This window comes from Sorex fumeus, unplaced genomic scaffold (genome assembly GCF_029834395.1).
Source record: "Sorex fumeus unplaced genomic scaffold, SorFum_2.1 ptg000047l, whole genome shotgun sequence".
NCBI lineage: Eukaryota > Metazoa > Chordata > Mammalia > Eulipotyphla > Soricidae > Sorex > Sorex fumeus.
The window spans coordinates 55,492,983-55,509,453 of record NW_026606104.1 but is presented as its reverse complement, the minus strand read 5'-3'; the positions used below and the strand labels follow the sequence as shown (position 1 = coordinate 55,509,453).

The 16,471-nt window shown below is 52.1% G+C and overlaps 1 protein-coding gene across 1 annotated transcript; it reads left to right on the top strand.

Annotated features, from left to right (window-relative positions):
* The first annotated feature begins 14,490 nt into the window (after positions 1-14,490).
* CITED4 (Cbp/p300 interacting transactivator with Glu/Asp rich carboxy-terminal domain 4) lies at positions 14,491-15,280 on the top strand. The gene has a single exon (XM_056123579.1). The coding sequence runs from the start codon at positions 14,684-14,686 to the stop codon at positions 15,236-15,238; it is 555 nt and encodes a 184-aa protein (XP_055979554.1). The 5' UTR covers positions 14,491-14,683; the 3' UTR covers positions 15,239-15,280.
* The last annotated feature ends 1,191 nt before the right edge of the window (positions 15,281-16,471 follow it).

Genomic DNA, 16,471 nt, shown 5'->3' with positions numbered 1-16,471 from the left:
TGGTCCAATTCATTTGGGTTTATGGGCCATGCTCTATGGTACTCAAGGGCTACTCCTAACTCGGTGACCAGAGGGTCACTCCTGGCAGCATTCAGAGTACCAGGCAGTGTCAGGGATCAAATCCAGGGCTCCCACATACCAAACATGCACTCCAACCTTTTGATTCATCTCTCCAGCCCCATGAGTAGGTTTCACTAAAATCCTAGAATGAGTTCTTTGTCCAAGAAATTCTTGGTTCCCAAATGCACAAACTCATGCAAAGAGTATAGCTGTGTGAATATGTAATCACGTATAATGTATTATACCCTAATTTTTCTGCCATCAGTTTATTTTCTTTTATATATATTTTTTATTTTCATAAAAGTAGTTCACTATATTTTATTACAGATAATATCAAACACCCATCCCACCACTGAGCACCTTCCCACCACAATAAAAGGGAAGTGTGTGAAGGTTGTTGTTTTCCATTCTGGAGCCATTTAATCCCGTACATAAGAGAATACAAGCAAGTATGTTAAAACCAAACAACTATGTGCTACTTTTGATAAGTAAGTGAGATAGAGCGTAAGAGGTCATGCAGCCACAAATGTGGCCGCACGCTCCAGGAAGTTCTGCGTCATTCTCTTGTGGGAGCTTTTTCCCTCTCTCCCTCCCTCCCTTCCTCCTTTCCTTCCTTTCTCCCCTCCCATGAAGAGCCGGTGACCCAGGGCTACACCCAACTTCTTTGGTGTTTGACCAGCCTTGCAATTCTGGGACCTATGCCTGTAGGACATAGAATCCAGCTCTTTGAACGATCTCCTGATCCTTTTTTCTCTCTATGTGTATGTGAATATTCAGTTTTATTTCATTATTTTTCTTCCTGGTCCTTTAATAAACTCATTTTTTCATCTGTTTCTATAACTTTGTCAATTGTTCTCCACTCAGAGCAAACAATCGTCTATTCTAAATTGATGTCCTTTTGGATTTTTGGTGCTAAATAACTTTCCTTTCATGAACTGGTGAAGTGTCTGGTAAAGCAGCTAATGTGAATGTTTATGCTGTTTTAAATGTCCTGACCTGGGGGGGAAATAGTGGGGTCAGAGAGATAGTACAGCGTATAAAGGCACTTGCTTCACTTGCAGCTGACCTGGGTTCAGTCCCCAGCACCCCATATGATCTCTTGAGCACAGCCAGGAATGATACCTGAACACAGAGTCAAGAGTAATCCTTGAACATTGGTGTCAGGACATGTGTACTGGTGAAGGGATGGGTGTTGGAACATTGTAGGGCTGAAACTCAATCATGAGCAACTTTATAATTGTGTATCTCATGGTGATTCAATGAAAAAGGAAAAATAAATTAATTAACACTTTAGAAAAAAAAAGATTTATCCCTTAGCACCACTGGGTGGCCCAAATGCCCTTCCTCCAACTTAATCACTTAATCACTTAACTTCCCGTTAGTCGTCCATTTGCTCGAGCGGGCGCCAGTAACATCTCCATTTGTCCCTGTCGCGTGCTAGTGTAGCCCAATGGCATCTGTTCACTCCGGGAACATAAAGGGCCTCAAACCGATCGTTCATGATCTTGACGAAGAAGTCTGACCATCTGGTAGGTGGGCGGCCACACAGTCTTTTGGCATCCCGTGGAATCCAGTCGGTAACAGCTCTAGTCCAGTGGTCATCTCTAAATCTCATTACGTGACCAGCCCATCTGATTTTTGACACCTTGGCATATGAGACAGCGTCCCTGATCCTTGATCGTCGACGGATGTCAGAACTCCGGATTCGTTCTCTCATTTGAGTGAAACGTGATATTCCAAGCATAGCTCTTTCAGTTCTTCTTTGGGAGACCCGAATAGCGTTCTCATCCTGTTTGCGTAGGGCCCAGGTCTCTGAGGCATATGTTAATGCAGGAAGAACAGTGGAATCAAAGAGATGTGCCCAGAGCCGGAGGTTCTTGGTCCTCTTAGTTATTTCTTCGACGTTCTTGAAGGCATTCCAAGCCGCTCTCTTCCTCCTGCGCAGCTCGGGTGCCAGGACATTTGTCATATTGACCTCTCAACCTAGGTACACATAGCTGTTGCATTCGGAGATGGTCGTTCCTCCAACTAGGGGACAAAAATTTCCTTGCATCTGTTCCTACAATCTGGACGTCTACTTGTCCAAAGTTCTGGGAACCACCGACCAAGTCCAGCCACCTATCTCTGACCACATTCCAGGGTCCTGTGCCAACTGTACCCCCAGAGTCTCATGGGAACCCTTGCAACCAGATCCCAGAGAGGCTGTGGCCATACCAGGCAACAAACACCCTTCCATTTCCCAAGGCTGCCTCAGACACTCAGACCCTGAAGCAACGCCTTCACTAAACCTAACCCCCAAAGACGCTGCTGGCTTCAGATGAACTTACAAGGATCGCCAGCACTTGACTCACTGCCGACCAACAGCTTTTAAAAGTCCAAATGCGGTATGATTAGGGGTCTCTGGGGGTTTCCTCTCCAGGACGAAGCATTCCAGATCCCTCCGTGGAGTACCTCAGTCCTACTTCTCAGTCCTTCTCAGCCCAGATGAGCAACAGAGCAATGTGGTCATTCAGGGATGACCTCAGGGGAAGACAGCTTTGGTGTGGACCCTCACTGGGACCTTGGCTGAGCTACTTCACCTCTTCGTGCCTCCGTGCTCTGCTTCCTCCCTTCAAGGCAGAGACAACAGGTCTGTAAAACTTGTGGTGTTTGGGGGAGGAAGTGGCCAGCCAAGCTCAGAACAGTGGTCAGGGAATTGGGGCCATGCTCTCAGCCCTGTTCTCCTTCCCCTAGTGGGATATGAAGTGTTTATTAGCTGGGAGAGGATGTGAAGTGCCTGGCTCAAGCTGGACCAAGCCATCTCCCCCAGGGCTTTGCAGATCTGAGATACAGAGAGAGAGAGGATCCAGTTTCTCTGCAGAGGAAGGTGCAAGGTACAAAACTCAGCCATGTTTCTTTGCACCGTGAAGGGAGTCAGTAACTCAGTGTGTTATATAGGAAGCAAAACCTCGTGTCAGGGGATAAATAAAAACACAGAGAATGTTCTGGTTCTGGCTGGTCTGAGAGTGCCGTTCTAGGCAAGCCTTTCTGACTTCATTGTTTGTCTTAGTAACCTTTTGCATTGAAACAACTACCTCAAAGCTCAGAGTTTCGAGTTCGAGTTTTATGAACTCCTGATCTCGTGGGCAGCAATTTGGCTTGGCCCGGCAGGGTGAACCTTCTGCTGGCACCTCCTGTATTCATGGATGTCATTTTGGTCAGCTGGTAATAACTTGACTGGGGCTGAACAGTTCATTCAGTAAGTGCCCGGTCACTCAAAGATGTCTGAGCGTTTACTGAATAACTGCCCTCTGCCAGACACCGTGGGAGAGATGAGTCAAATTAATAGTTACTGAGCTGCTACTCTGTCAACCGAGTGATGGAAATGTTCATGCATTTTCTGACTTTCTGATTGCTTGGTCATATTATCATCATCCCATTTTACAAGCAAGAAAACTGAGGTTAAGAAAAGAGGAATGACTGGCCTAAGATTTCAAGACCCAGAGGAGCAGAACTGAACTCTGAGTCAAGTATTCCTGAGCGTCTGCGGGAAGAGCATGGTCTTTGAGGCAGAGCGATGGCACAGCCGGCCCACCAGGTTCAATACCCAGTACCCCAGATGGTCTCCCAGCACTGCCAGGAGTGATCCCTAAGCCCAGACCCAGAAAGAAGCCCTGGGTACCAACTGATATAAGCTTACCCTCCCCCCCTGAAATAAAGATTGTGGTCCTTCCCACACCACAGGTCTGGGAAGGACCCTTCCATGTAACCTTCGATGTGAACTCGCCCTTCGATGTGACCCAGGGCACTAGGTTCACACCACCTTCTGTGTCACTGATTCAATGAGTGTGCCCTAATTTGTGAGGGGAGCTGTGTGCGATGCTGGGATGTGGAAATGACTCAGACACAGGATGCTGCAGCAGCATGGAGGAGGAAATGATGAATCACGCCAGGTTTGGGCTCCGTGTCGACTCGTTTCTCAGCCTGATTCTTATTTGTTTATTTATTTATTTTGCTTTTTGGGTCACACCTGGCATTTCACAGGGTTTACTCCTGGCTCACACACTCAGGAATTACTCCTGGTGGTGCTTAGGGGACCATGTGGGATGCTGGGAACTGAACCCAGGTCAGCTGCATGCAAGGCAAACTCCCTACCCACTGTGCTATCACTCCAGCTCCTCAGCCTGATTCTTAAGGGGTCGGTGACAGTTCATCCCAACTCCCTCACTTCAGATGTGCAGGGTCAGAGAGCTTGTGATGCAGCTGGTAGAGGCTGAGAGAGATAGTCCAGAGGGTAGGGCGCTTACCTTGCGCATGGCTGACGTGACGCTGATCCTGGGTACCACATATCGCTCCCCCAGCAGCTCCAGCAATGATCCCTGAGCACCACTAGGTGTGGCCCACACTCTTTCACACACACAAAACGACAGAGTTCAAGGTCATTGTCATGGGGAAGGTCAAGGGCTTTCTGAGCTGCCACCAACTGGGGCATAGGCAGCCACTTCCCGGGATACCTGTGTATGCCCAAAGTAGCAGCTTCTGCAGAGAGGGGATGTCTTTGCCATCTTCTGAGGCTGCCTGGGGATTCCTGAGTCCCAGGGAACCATTTATGCCCATCTGTGGAAGGAGTGCTCAGAGTAGAGTGCACCCAGGTGCCCAGAGGGCAGGCAGGAACACCAGAGAGGCAGGGCATGGGTGATGGGGGGATGAGCCAGACCCCGCAGGAAGTTCTAGCTGGGTTCCCGCCTGCTGCTGACCCATCCTGCCTCAGGAACCTTCTCAGTGTCTGGAAAAGGGGGGCGGAACGCCCAGCACAGCTAACACCTTCTGCATCTTGAGCTACAGTAAGCAAAATCAGGGCCACCTGAGGAAGAGCAGAACTGCAGAGCCAGGCCACAGGGTCACATGGGGGCTGGCTCGACTCCTGGAATGAAAGGCACGGGAACACGCGCAGGACCCGCTCTCCACAGCCCTCTCATCCCTTTGACCGCGCACTCAACTTCCTCTGCCTCCCTCTGCAGACAGGCTTCTTTGATCTCTCATTTTTCGTGCCTGTGGCAAAAAGCCAGATGCCCCCAGCCTGCAAGCAGGAATGGTGTGATGGTTCAGACCCCACCAGCGGCCACTTCCCCTCTCAACTCCAAATGCACAGGACAAAAAACCCGGCCCACTGCTATCAGGCAGGCTTGAGGGGCGGGTGGGAAAACGAAGACAATGGTGGAGGGAAGGTGACAGTGGTGGTGGGATTGGTGCTGGAATATTGAATGTCTGTAACAAATCGCGATGAACAACTTTGTAGAGGATGGTGTTTAAATAAAATGGGGGGAAAGGGAAAAAAAGAAAGACAATGGCCCAGCTTAAACCCAAGGTCCAGCACTTTGTTCTATGGCTCAGAGTAGGGGATGGTCACAGGGTCCGGCAGAGGATCCCATGGGTAAAGTGACAAGAGGAAAAAACAAATTTTTTTAAAAATAAATGACAAGGAGGTACTTCTCAGAAGAGTGTTGCCGTAAGTTCCCCTAAATGAGGGTGTGGACATCAGCTGCTCCCACATCAGCCATGCACTTCATCAAAAGTGCTGAGTCTTGAACCCCAGCTCCAAGGTGTAGAGGAGGGAGAAGGAGAAAGGTGGAGGGCCAGGAGGATGGGGTGGCTGGGCTGACTCATGGCAAGCTCAGGACCACCGGCTGACCTCAGTCAGTCTCCCACTGATCAGGGCTCTGGCCTCTTGTACCCTCACCAGGAGGGCCGCCGTCCCCAGAACTGGCAGGTACTCGAGTGGTAACAGCGACTCCATTTGGCTTTGGATCATTGCCCAGAGACAATGACTCTCGGAACCACCTATGATTGCTCGTCGCCAGTTCCCAGCTGCTGAGAGATGGGTGTGCCGTCCAGGAAAGGTGTGGACCCGGTTCCAGCATTCATAATAGCATGGCATGTAGATGCATAAGGGCCCAGATGACTTGTCTTTCGCTCTCTTTTGATGTGCGTAAGAGTAATGTGGAATCCAGGGGCTGGAGCAATAGTACAGTGGGTATGCTTGCCTTGCAAACCATCAATCCAGGTTCAATCTCCAGCGTCCCATATGGTCTCCTGAACCCAGGAGTGATCCCCGGGCACAACCAGGAGTGGCCCCCAAACCAAAAAAAATAATAAAAAATCAGCTTATTTTTTAAAGGAGTCAAAAGAAAATGAAAATAATTTTAAAAAGGAGTAATGTGAAATTCTATGTTGGATATGTGCTTTTTCAATAAGGGGTGATTTTCCCCCCTATACTGTGTGTTGACATGCAAACAACCATATACACACAAATATACCTACTGCTCTAAAGATTGGACATGCACAATGGTACATTTAATAGGTTCCATGGGAATTCTTCTTGGGGGTCACACCCACCAGTGCTCAGGGGCTACTTACAGCACAGTGCTTAGAAGTTATTCCTAGTTGTGTTTAAAGGACCGTGCTGTTCCGTGCCGTGCCATGCCAGGGTTTGAACCCAGGCCTCCCACATGTAAACCATGTACTTACCTGTTGAACTTTCTACCCTAATCCCCATAGTGGGTTCTGAAGGGCTCTGTGTGACTTGCCTTACACATTGATGGTGGAGCTTTTCGCCCTGGCCCTGTTAAACATGACTTTACTAGAAGTCATGTCTGTGCCCCTTCCTCTGAGATCTACCTCTTCCATGGGGTCATGCATTCTGCTGCTCTCAGTGTACTGGGTTGGGGAGGGGGAAACCCCTGGCTCCAACTGTTTCCAATCCCACTTGCAAGACTTTGACTCAGTGCTCAGTGCCAGCAGGACTGGATTCTTGCCGACCTGGCAGGCTTCCCTCCAACTCTCAAACCCAGCAGCTTTGCCCACCTGAGCCTTTGCACATGCTGCTTCTTTGCCTAGAACATCTTGGCAGGGACGGCCTCATCACCAGGTCCTACCCCCAAGTCACGGGTACATCCACAGAGGATGTCCCAGGCACCCAGTCTGTTTCCTTCTTAGCTCTTGACGGTTTGTCATTGTTTTGCTTTCTTTCACTTGGTTCTCCTTTCTGTTACTATTAACATGTAAGCGTCACAGTAGCAGGAAGTGTGTGGCACCAAGCAGAAGCTCAGAAGTATGTGTGGGAAGGGTGGATGAAAGAGTCTGCCCTTTCCACAGTTGACCTCGACTCGCCTGATGTTCCAGGACAGAAGCAAACCCCCCAGAAGGAGGATCATCAATGTCCTGCTCAGAACCGTCCATGGACCCTTCTGTCCCCCAAATCACTGGCGATATTGCTTGGGAAGAGCAAGTGCAGGATGTGATGTTATAGTTGCCTCCTTCTTGGGGCCAAAGAGATAGTACAATGGTTAAGGCACTTGCCTTGCATGTGGCCAACCCTGGTTCGATCCCCCGCACCCCATATGGTCCCCTGAGCACTACCAGGATTAATTTCTGAATGCAGAGCCAGGAGCAACCCCTGAGCATTGCCCGGTATGGCCATCCCCCCAACCCCCAAACAACAACAACAACAAAAAAAGAAGAGTTACTCCGTCCAGTCCTGCCCTCACCACTTGCTAACTATGAAAAGTAGCCAGATTTGTGCATCTCTCACCAGCTCCATCTTCTACTGGAGCTGGGTGAAATCCCTCCATCTTTCCTTTCTCCTCTGCCCTCGTGATTGTCTGAGTTACCAGCACTGACTTCCAGTCAGAGTTCAGACTCCGTCTCTCCCTCTCCGGACACAAACAGTCATTCTTCTGGCCTCACCCAGTGGCATGGCACTTCCTGAGCTTTGCCCTGAACGTTCACGCCTTCGTGTTTTTTTATTCAGAAGCTGACTTCATTGTCAAGAAGCTCAATTCCCTGCCTTCCGAGTTAGCCCAGATACAGTCTGCCGAGAAGGCTCCCTGCCCCATGATCTCTCCCCCCCCCCCCCCGGGTGCCCCGCCCCCAATATGCAGCGCCTGCCTGGCACCCAAGAATGTCTTCCTCCCTGCAGGCTCCCATCTGCTAAGTCTGTGCTAATTGAAATACAACAGGCGCTGTGCCAGGCAGGTGCCTGCAAGTGGATCCCCTCTATCCTCAAGATAACCATCATCGGGTTGGAGCCATAGTACAGCAGGTAAAGTGTTTGTCTTGCATGCAGAAGGCCTGGTTCAATCCCTGGCATCTCATATGGTCCCCCGAGCACCACCGGGAGTGATCCCTGAGCACTGCTGGGTGTGGTTCAAAAACAAAAAAAAAGTTTTAAAGACAACCATCATCTAGTGGCACCAGAGCAAGCAGAAAGCACTTGATGACTGATTTTTCAGGCCAGGAAAGCCTGAAAGCCTGAGGTCAGGTGTGCTAGCACTAAAGTCAGTCTCACCTGAGCGAGAGTACTTGACCCATCCTGCCTCAGTAACCTTCTCAGTATCTGGAAAAGGGGGGGACGAAATGCCCAGCACAGCTAACACCTTTTGCATCTTGAGCTATGGTAAGCAAAATGGGTCAGCAGTACTACTCTGAATCTCAGGGTATGTGGGAAAGGACCCTAGTTACAATGGCAGAGCTAATAGGGTACATTTTTCTTAAACAGTCAGGTGTGTCAGGACTGAAACTCAGACTCTATGGTACATGGAAAACCCACGTTCTCCACTCTGGCCTCCTTAGCACCAGTTGATTTTTACTTCATATTAGTTTTCTCGTCTATAAAATGAAACTAATTACCTTCTTTATCAGATTATTGTAAAGATTAAGTGAGATGATCCAAGTAAAGAAACTAGAATAGATAAACTTAATATAGAATAGATACATATTAAGTGCTCTGTGTTAGGTATTATGATTATTATTCTTCTATTCTCATGCTGAAAAAAAAATGGCTGCTGCCCCTCCAGACATCACATCCTCATCCTTAGCAGGAAAGAAGAAAAAACAAAATTCACCCTGTCCCTGGAAATTCCAATTTATGTTTTGACTCTGTGCATTAGCCTATTTTAAAAAATTCTTTTTTTTTTTTTTGGCTTTCTAGGTCACATCCGGTGATGCTCAGCGGTTACTTCTGGCTCTACACTCAGAGGTCACTCCTGGTGGTGCTCAGGAGACCATATGGGAGTCCAGGGATCGAACCTGGGTCAGCCGCATGCAAGGGAAGCACCCTTGTCCCCGCTGTCCTATGTCTCCAGCATCAATTCTGCAAAATCCCATTCTCCTTTAAAAGACTTTTCTGAAAGCCTCTGGAAGGCAAACTTCTTCTCATATTCCACTGGCCAGGAATATGTTCTTCAACTGGGTGCATTGTTGTCCTCGACAGAATCAATGTTCTATCTTCCTATATTCTAATACTTACTGAGCACCTACAACTTCTTGTTTTGTTTTGAATTCCTACCTAGCTGTTTGAGGGAGTTACACTCAGTTCAGAGATCACTCCTGATCAAGTTCGCGAGGCCATACACAAGGATGGAACCCAAGTTTCCCACATGCAAAGTATGTGTTCAGATCTTTGAACTATCTTTCTGGCCCCACTAAAGCCATATATATTGTTTATTCTGGCCCCCTACAATCATGATTATTATTTGTTCATTTGATTTGTTTTGGAGCTACATCCAGTGGTATTCAGGGGCAGTATAATCTGAATTTGTTAGATGATACTGAACTCCTGAAGGTGTTTGGGGGATCAGATGCAGGGGTCATATTGTGGTCAGCTGCATGCAAAGTAAGCATCTTAATCCCTGTACTATCTCTACAGCTCCGACAATCACATTTTATTGATTCTAACAAGTCTCTGCCCTTGGAGCTGACAGTTCAGTGGCAAGGAAATAACCAAGCAGCATAAATAGGTGACCTCTTTAATGTGTTAGTAGATGATAAATGTTTAGAAAAAAATTAGCAGTGGACCAAAGTAAGGCTTTGCGGGATGGATCAGGACTGGTTTCTGGATGTATTAATTCTTTACTGCTACATAGTAAATTAATCCAAAACTTAGCCACTTAAAACACAAAGGAACTGAAGAGATAGTACATGCATTAAGGCACTTGCTTGCATAAGAACAACCCACACATGGTCCCTTGAGCACTGTCGGAAATGACTCCCAAGCACAGAGTAGTTCCTAAACCCCCCAGGTGTGATCCCAACCCTCCTTTGTCCCTGCCCCACCCCCAGTGTAAAAACATGAGGGAACTGGAGCAACAGTACAGCAGATACCTTGCACGCAGCCGACCCAGATTCAATCCCCGGCACCTTTATGGTCTCTAAGCACCACCAGGAGTAATTCCTGAATGCAGACCCGGGAGTAACCCCTGAGCATCACTGGGTGTGACCCCAAAAGCAAAAAAGTTAAAAAATGAAAACATGCATTGTGTTTATCCCTATGGGTCAGGAATCCAAGAATGGATTGGCTAGCTTATTCAGGTTCAAGTTTTCTGACAAAGTTGTAAGGAAGATGCCAGCTGGGACTATGTTCCTCCAGAGGCTGAGGGCTTGCCTCTGAGGAAACTCACACACTTGGTAGCTGGCAAAAGACCCGAGCTCCTGACTGTTGGCAGGGAGCCTGGCTTCCTTGCCCCATGGACTCCCCAGACAAGCTGGCTGATCACCCCAGAACCAATCAATCAAGAACAAAAACAAAGAGGAACCCACCATCACTTTTGTGACTCTCACTTTTTTTCAATTACGTCCAGTACCCACTCAGGCAAGGGAACTTTCAAAAGCACCAATGAATTCACGGAGGTTTGGGGGAATCCCTCCAATAGGATAGTTAGGATAAAAGAAAGGTAACTTTTTTGTTCTTGCGGTTCTGGGCATGGAACCCCGCCATATGCTTCACGCTGAACCACATCCCAGCCCTAAGGAAGATATTGTTCGAGCAAAGGCTTGAAGGAGGTGAAGGAATTAGCCAAGGAGCCATGGGGAGCAGGGGGCAGGGGGAGCGTGTCTGGGCAGAGAGCACAGCTGGCATTGTTGGGATGCCAGCTTACCCAGATGCTGAGAAAGACGAAGCAGAGTGGCTGTGGGGAAGCACTAGTGATCTCATGAGCATCAGCCCACGGATGCCAACACCACGCTCCTTCCCCCATTACCCGCTGTGTGCCCTTGTCCACATCACCTCTCAGTCCATGAAACAGGAATGATGGAAGTAACGGCTCCCAGGTCTATAAAGAGGATTAAATGGAATAATACACAGCAGGCACCCAGCACGTGCCGGCGCCTAGTGACCCCCCAGGCGGGGCCAGCTCAGGTCCTCTGTGGTCATTCACAGCAGCCTCGCTCTGCTGCTGGGGGTGGGGCTGGATCCTCACAGTGCCTCGCAAGCAGGCTTGTGCTACCACCGAGCCACCTCCCCAGTAACTTCCTTCCCACCAGCGGACGGTGGTGGACAGCAGTGACAGTCATCCGCAGGGGTCTCAGGGAACACACACTTCAGGGAACTGGTAAATCTTCTGCCATTCTCAGTAGCCCTGAGGCATCAGGACTGACCTTCCTGGGCTGGATCTCAGAGTTGCCTTCAGACTTAAAGCTGTCAGGAGGGGTGCTGGGGGGCAGGGGACAGGAGTCCACACAGAGGTGGCAGTGCGAGGTTTTCCCCAGAATGTCTCCTGAGCTCTCCTGACTCGTCATCCAAGGACCAATGTTCACAGAATCTGTACCTCACTTGGCCTGGAGTGCTGGGAATAGGGTAAAGGTCAAACCCAAGAGTTGGGGTCTTGGGAAAAGCAGAAGCCTCCTTGGGGTAGATCCTTCTATATGTCCTCAAGAGAGTGGACCATACACAAGGAAGGAGGGGGATGGGCCACACCTCATGTGGTGGTGCCCCCGGGAGCTTCAGTTCCTTCGATTGGCTGATGCTCATGAGATCAGGACTCAGGCGTGGGGGGCTTTTCAGTGCCCAGCCCCTGAAGGGAAGCACCAGGGGTCAGTGGAGATCTGTGAAGCTCCCAGAACCAGAGCTGTCTTCACCTACTGTTGGCATCAACTCACTTCCTGGGGGAAGTGGGGAGAGCCAACAGGTTCCAGTCTCACTTTCCTTCTCTGTCAGAAATAGTAATAATTTCTGCTGGCCTATGAGTTTCATTCGGTCAATACTCAAGTTCTTGCTCCATGCCCAGCACTGTTTGGAGATCTTAGAAACTGTCAGAACAAGACATTCAAGGCCTCTGTTCTTGGAGGGCTGACGTTCAAGTGGGAGTTGCAATTCTCTGACATGATGCCATGACATGATGCCAAGTGGCAGTAGGTGCCAAGGAGAAGAGTGGGCCAGGGTGTTGGGCCACTTTCTCTAGAAGATGGTCAGGGAAAGTGCTTTGACATGACACTCAGGGTTCTCCTGCCTTCTGCAGAAAAGAGGAGCCGGGAGAGGAAGCAGCAGGATCCTGAGAAATGCATGTCCTGAGCAGTCCTGGTTCTACAGAGCAAGGCAGCGGTTCCTGGAAATCTTAGGGAGTATGAAACCCAACAGGAGCAATGTTGCTGTCAGAGCTGAAGTTAGCTCCTAGCCTGGGGGTGCTGCGACCTTGGTTCCAGGCACCCAGAATTGCTTGCAACCTTCCCACAAGTTCTCCAGGTGACTGGGCAAGGATTACAATCTCATCCCCAGCACTAGATATGGTCCCTTGACTACAGAGTTAGCAGTAAGTAGGCCCTGAGCACCACCAAAAAAAAAAAAATCTCCCTTTGACTGAGCATAAAGTTGAGGCCCTAGGGAATCAAGGGGCAGCCTCGTTCCAATGCCCAACTGTCTTGCATAGTTAGTACAGTGAGTAGGGTGCTTGCCTTACACACACAGCCACGCCAGGTTTGAGCCCCAGGATCTCTTATGGTCCCCCAAGCACCGCCTGGATAATTCCTGAGTGTAGAGCCAGGAATAACCCCTGAACATCGCAAAGTGTGGTCCAAAACAAAACAAACAAACAAAAAATACTTGATTCTCAGTAGACACACACACGCGCGCGCGCGCACACACACACACACACGCATGCACGCACACACGCACCAACTGGATAAATCTAGGTTTCAGCAAGTCTCAAGACAACTACCAAGTGCCAATCACATGTAGGGCAAGGTTCAGAGAAGCTATCGGGGTTCCTTGGAGAGACTCCAGGTGCCCTAAAGGCACTGGCATTTGCATGCTGACTGATCGTGCACGATCCCCCAGATCACCACTTTGCTTTTGTGTGCCTCAGTCTACAGCTACGAGCAAAATGGGACTGGTAATCCCCACCCTGCACCCCATTAGATACTTGTAGAAAGTAAACATCCAAGTGACTATTATAATCAAAGAAAGGCGTGATAGTAATCACTGGCCCACTCAGAAGGTCTCCAGACCCAGACTAAATTCAGTCTTTCATTCATCTACGGTCCATCTTAGAGCGCCTGCAGCACGCCAGGTTCTGGGCTGGTCACTGTGCGTGCAAGGACTACAGTCCAGTGAGGTCAGTGGCTGCTAGTGTCTCCACTTTATTGAAGAAGAAACCAAAACTCAGAGGTATGAGTTGCAAGTCATTTGGCTCATTTGTTCATTTACTTTGGGCCAAGTACTGAGGACCGAAGATGAGCAAGTCCTTTAGAGTCATGCCCACCAATTACCTTAATAACAGCTCAGTTCAAGCTCCCACAGTGAGTGGGAGCAGGAGGAAGAGGAGCAACTGGTTCCCATGGGGTGATGGGGATGGGAAACCAGCTGACCTTCCTCAGGATGCTGCTCTGTGCCCAGGGTAGAGGTGGCAATCACAAGACCTGGCTAGAATCTTGCTGTGTCAAGGTTCTGCTCTGTATGTTCTGCTCTGTGGTCCCAGGAAACCTCTCCTGAGACCACAGAGTCTCTCCCTCCATCTGGAAAACTAAAAGACTCTGCTTGAGAAGCTACAGATCTGGGGTCTAAACTTTGCTCTGGTCATCCCACACTATCCCTGCCCAGTTTAAACTCGGTCCCAGCCAAGTGCCGAGGTTGACCTGGGACTGTCAGTCCAACTCCCTCAAAGAAATGTACCAAAGGGGCCAGAGTGATAATACAGTGGGTAAAGCACTTGCCTGGTTCAATCCCCGGCATCCCACATGGTCTCCTGAGAACTGCCAGGGGTAATTCCTGAGCGCAGAGCCAGGGACTAACTCCTAAGTATAACCACAAGCAAAAGGAAAGGAAAGGAAAAAGGAAAGGGGGAGGGGCGGGGGAGAGAGAGGAGGGGAGAAGAGGAGAGGCGGAGAGGAGAGGAGGAGAGGGGAGGAGAAGAGAGGAAAGGAGGAGAGAGGAGAGGCTGGTAGATCACAGCATTGACGGGTGCTCAGAGCCTGCTACGAGGCCTTGAGCCCCAAAAGGCGGAGCTCCGAGAGGGGCGTGGCTGAGAGCTGGAGGAGTGGCACGCCCCGCCCAGGGGCGGCGCATCTAGCCAATGAGCGCCCGGGAGCGGGAAAGCCCCGCCCCCGGGTATAAGAGGCCGCGGAGCCGGCCCGCGGGCCGAGCGCCCGGAGTCCGCGCCGGGAAGTTTGCGGAGTGTTGGCCGCTGGCGCCGGAGCGTCCACTCTCGCAGGACCTGCGTTCTGGCGGCACCGGCGGGACTGGAACGCGGGTCGGCCCGGTCTTCCTCACTCCGCGGGGCTGCGAGGGAGGTTCGGAGCCGCGAGCCCTCGCCGCGGGACGGCAGCTGCCCCGGACCTGTGCGCGCCCGGACTGTCCCCGCGTCCGCCCCTGGCCATGGGTGACCACCTGATGCTGGCCGAGTCGGGCTACCGCCTGGTCCCGAGGCCCCCGCCCGCCGCCGCGCCGGCCCACGGCGCTCACGTGCTCCGGACTCTGCCGCCTTACGCGGGCCCCGGCCTGGACGGCGGGCTGCGGCCGCGGGGGGTCCCGCTGGGCCCGCCGCCCCCCGTGCCCGGCGCGCTGGCCTACGCGGCGCTGGGGCCGCCCCCCGCCTTCCACCCGCCCTTCGCCGCCGGCCTTCCCCCCGCCGCGGCCGGCGCGCACCTGCAGCCCGCGGCCGCGCCCCCCGGCGCCCCGGGAGTGGCCGCGGGCCCCGCGCCCGGCAGCCCGGCCCAGCTGCCCCCGCCGCCGCCGCCGCTGCCCGCGCACGCCCTGGCGGGCGTGGACGCCGAGCTCATCGACGAGGACGCGCTGACGTCGCTCGAGCTGGAGCTGGGGCTGCACCGCGTGCGGGAGCTGCCCGAGCTCTTCCTGGGCCAGAGCGAGTTCGACTGCTTCTCGGACCTGGGCTTGGCGCCGCCGCCCGCCGCCGGCCCGGTCAGCTGCTGAGCGGCCGCCCCGCGCCTGCCCGCCGGGCCGGACCTCCCCGCCGCGCCGCGCCACGCACCCTCCGTGAGGGTGGGGGACAGCGCGTGGGCGCCCCGAGCCCCCGTCGGCCCGGGAGACGCCGGGTCTCCCGCCGGGCCTCCTGCTGGATGACCGTCTGGCTTCACCTCGCTGCCCCTGAGCCTCAGCGGTGAAGACCAAGGGGGCTGACCCCCCTTTCGGACGCCTGGTTCATGGATTGAGTTCTCTCAGACTCTCCCTCCCACCCAAGCCCCCAATCTGAGCCACTCCGGGCCCCTGCCTGACTCCCGCTCTCTCTCTCCTCGGGCACCTCCTGGGTCCGGCCCCTCCTGAGACCCCGGAGCCGCCCCTCCCACCCGGGCGCTCTGGGCGCGCAAGCCCGTTCTGCCTTCTGCGGTCTGCCCGAGCCCCCGCGGTGGGAAGCAGTGTCCCATTTGGCCTCCAAAACCAAAATAAAACTGGGTCACTTTACTGGCTGGTGTTTTCATTTCCCTCTCTGTCTCCCCTCCTGGGCTATATTTGGCTTCTGGAGCCCTGGGGGTGTTGGGGAGGGGGACCCCGGGGAGATGCGGCAACCATTGCTGGCAGTGCCCAGGAGAGGAAATGGACGGTTTCTTTTGAAAATAGCCGAGTTGTGCAATTGTTTGGTCATCATCTGGGAGGCAGAGACTGCCGCCCCCACCCCAGCTCACAGCTCCTGGGTGGGGGCTGGGGAGGACGTTCAGGGGTGCCACCCACACCTGTATGTTCAAGGCAACCCCAGAGCCAGAGGGGAGCAAGTGGTAGCTGAGGATTTCGGCAGTCCTGACTTGGAGTCATGACTGTCCCTTATCCAGCAGCCCATGTCTGCTGACTGATGGCAGCAGTTTGGTGGCTCAGGGCAGGGGGACTCTGAAGGGCCCCTCTTGTCCCAGTGCTCTCAGGTGGCTGACCCAGGTGCTGCCTGCATCTGCCTGTAGCTTCTCTTCTCACTCTTCCACAGCTGCTGATCTCGAGGGGCTTCCCCAGTGGACCCGCTGCCCACACTCTCCCGAGAAAAAGTGGAAAAACGCCTGGGTCCCAGCGGAGTCCCCAAGCCTGAGGGGGGCCTCATTCCCAGTCCCAAGATCACCCTAAGTAGAAAATTAGAAGCCACTGGACCAGGAGGTATAGCCCCAGGGAGGAGGTGAGAGATACCAGCTAGAGCCACAGGGAGTGGTTACTGCAGGAGGGGAG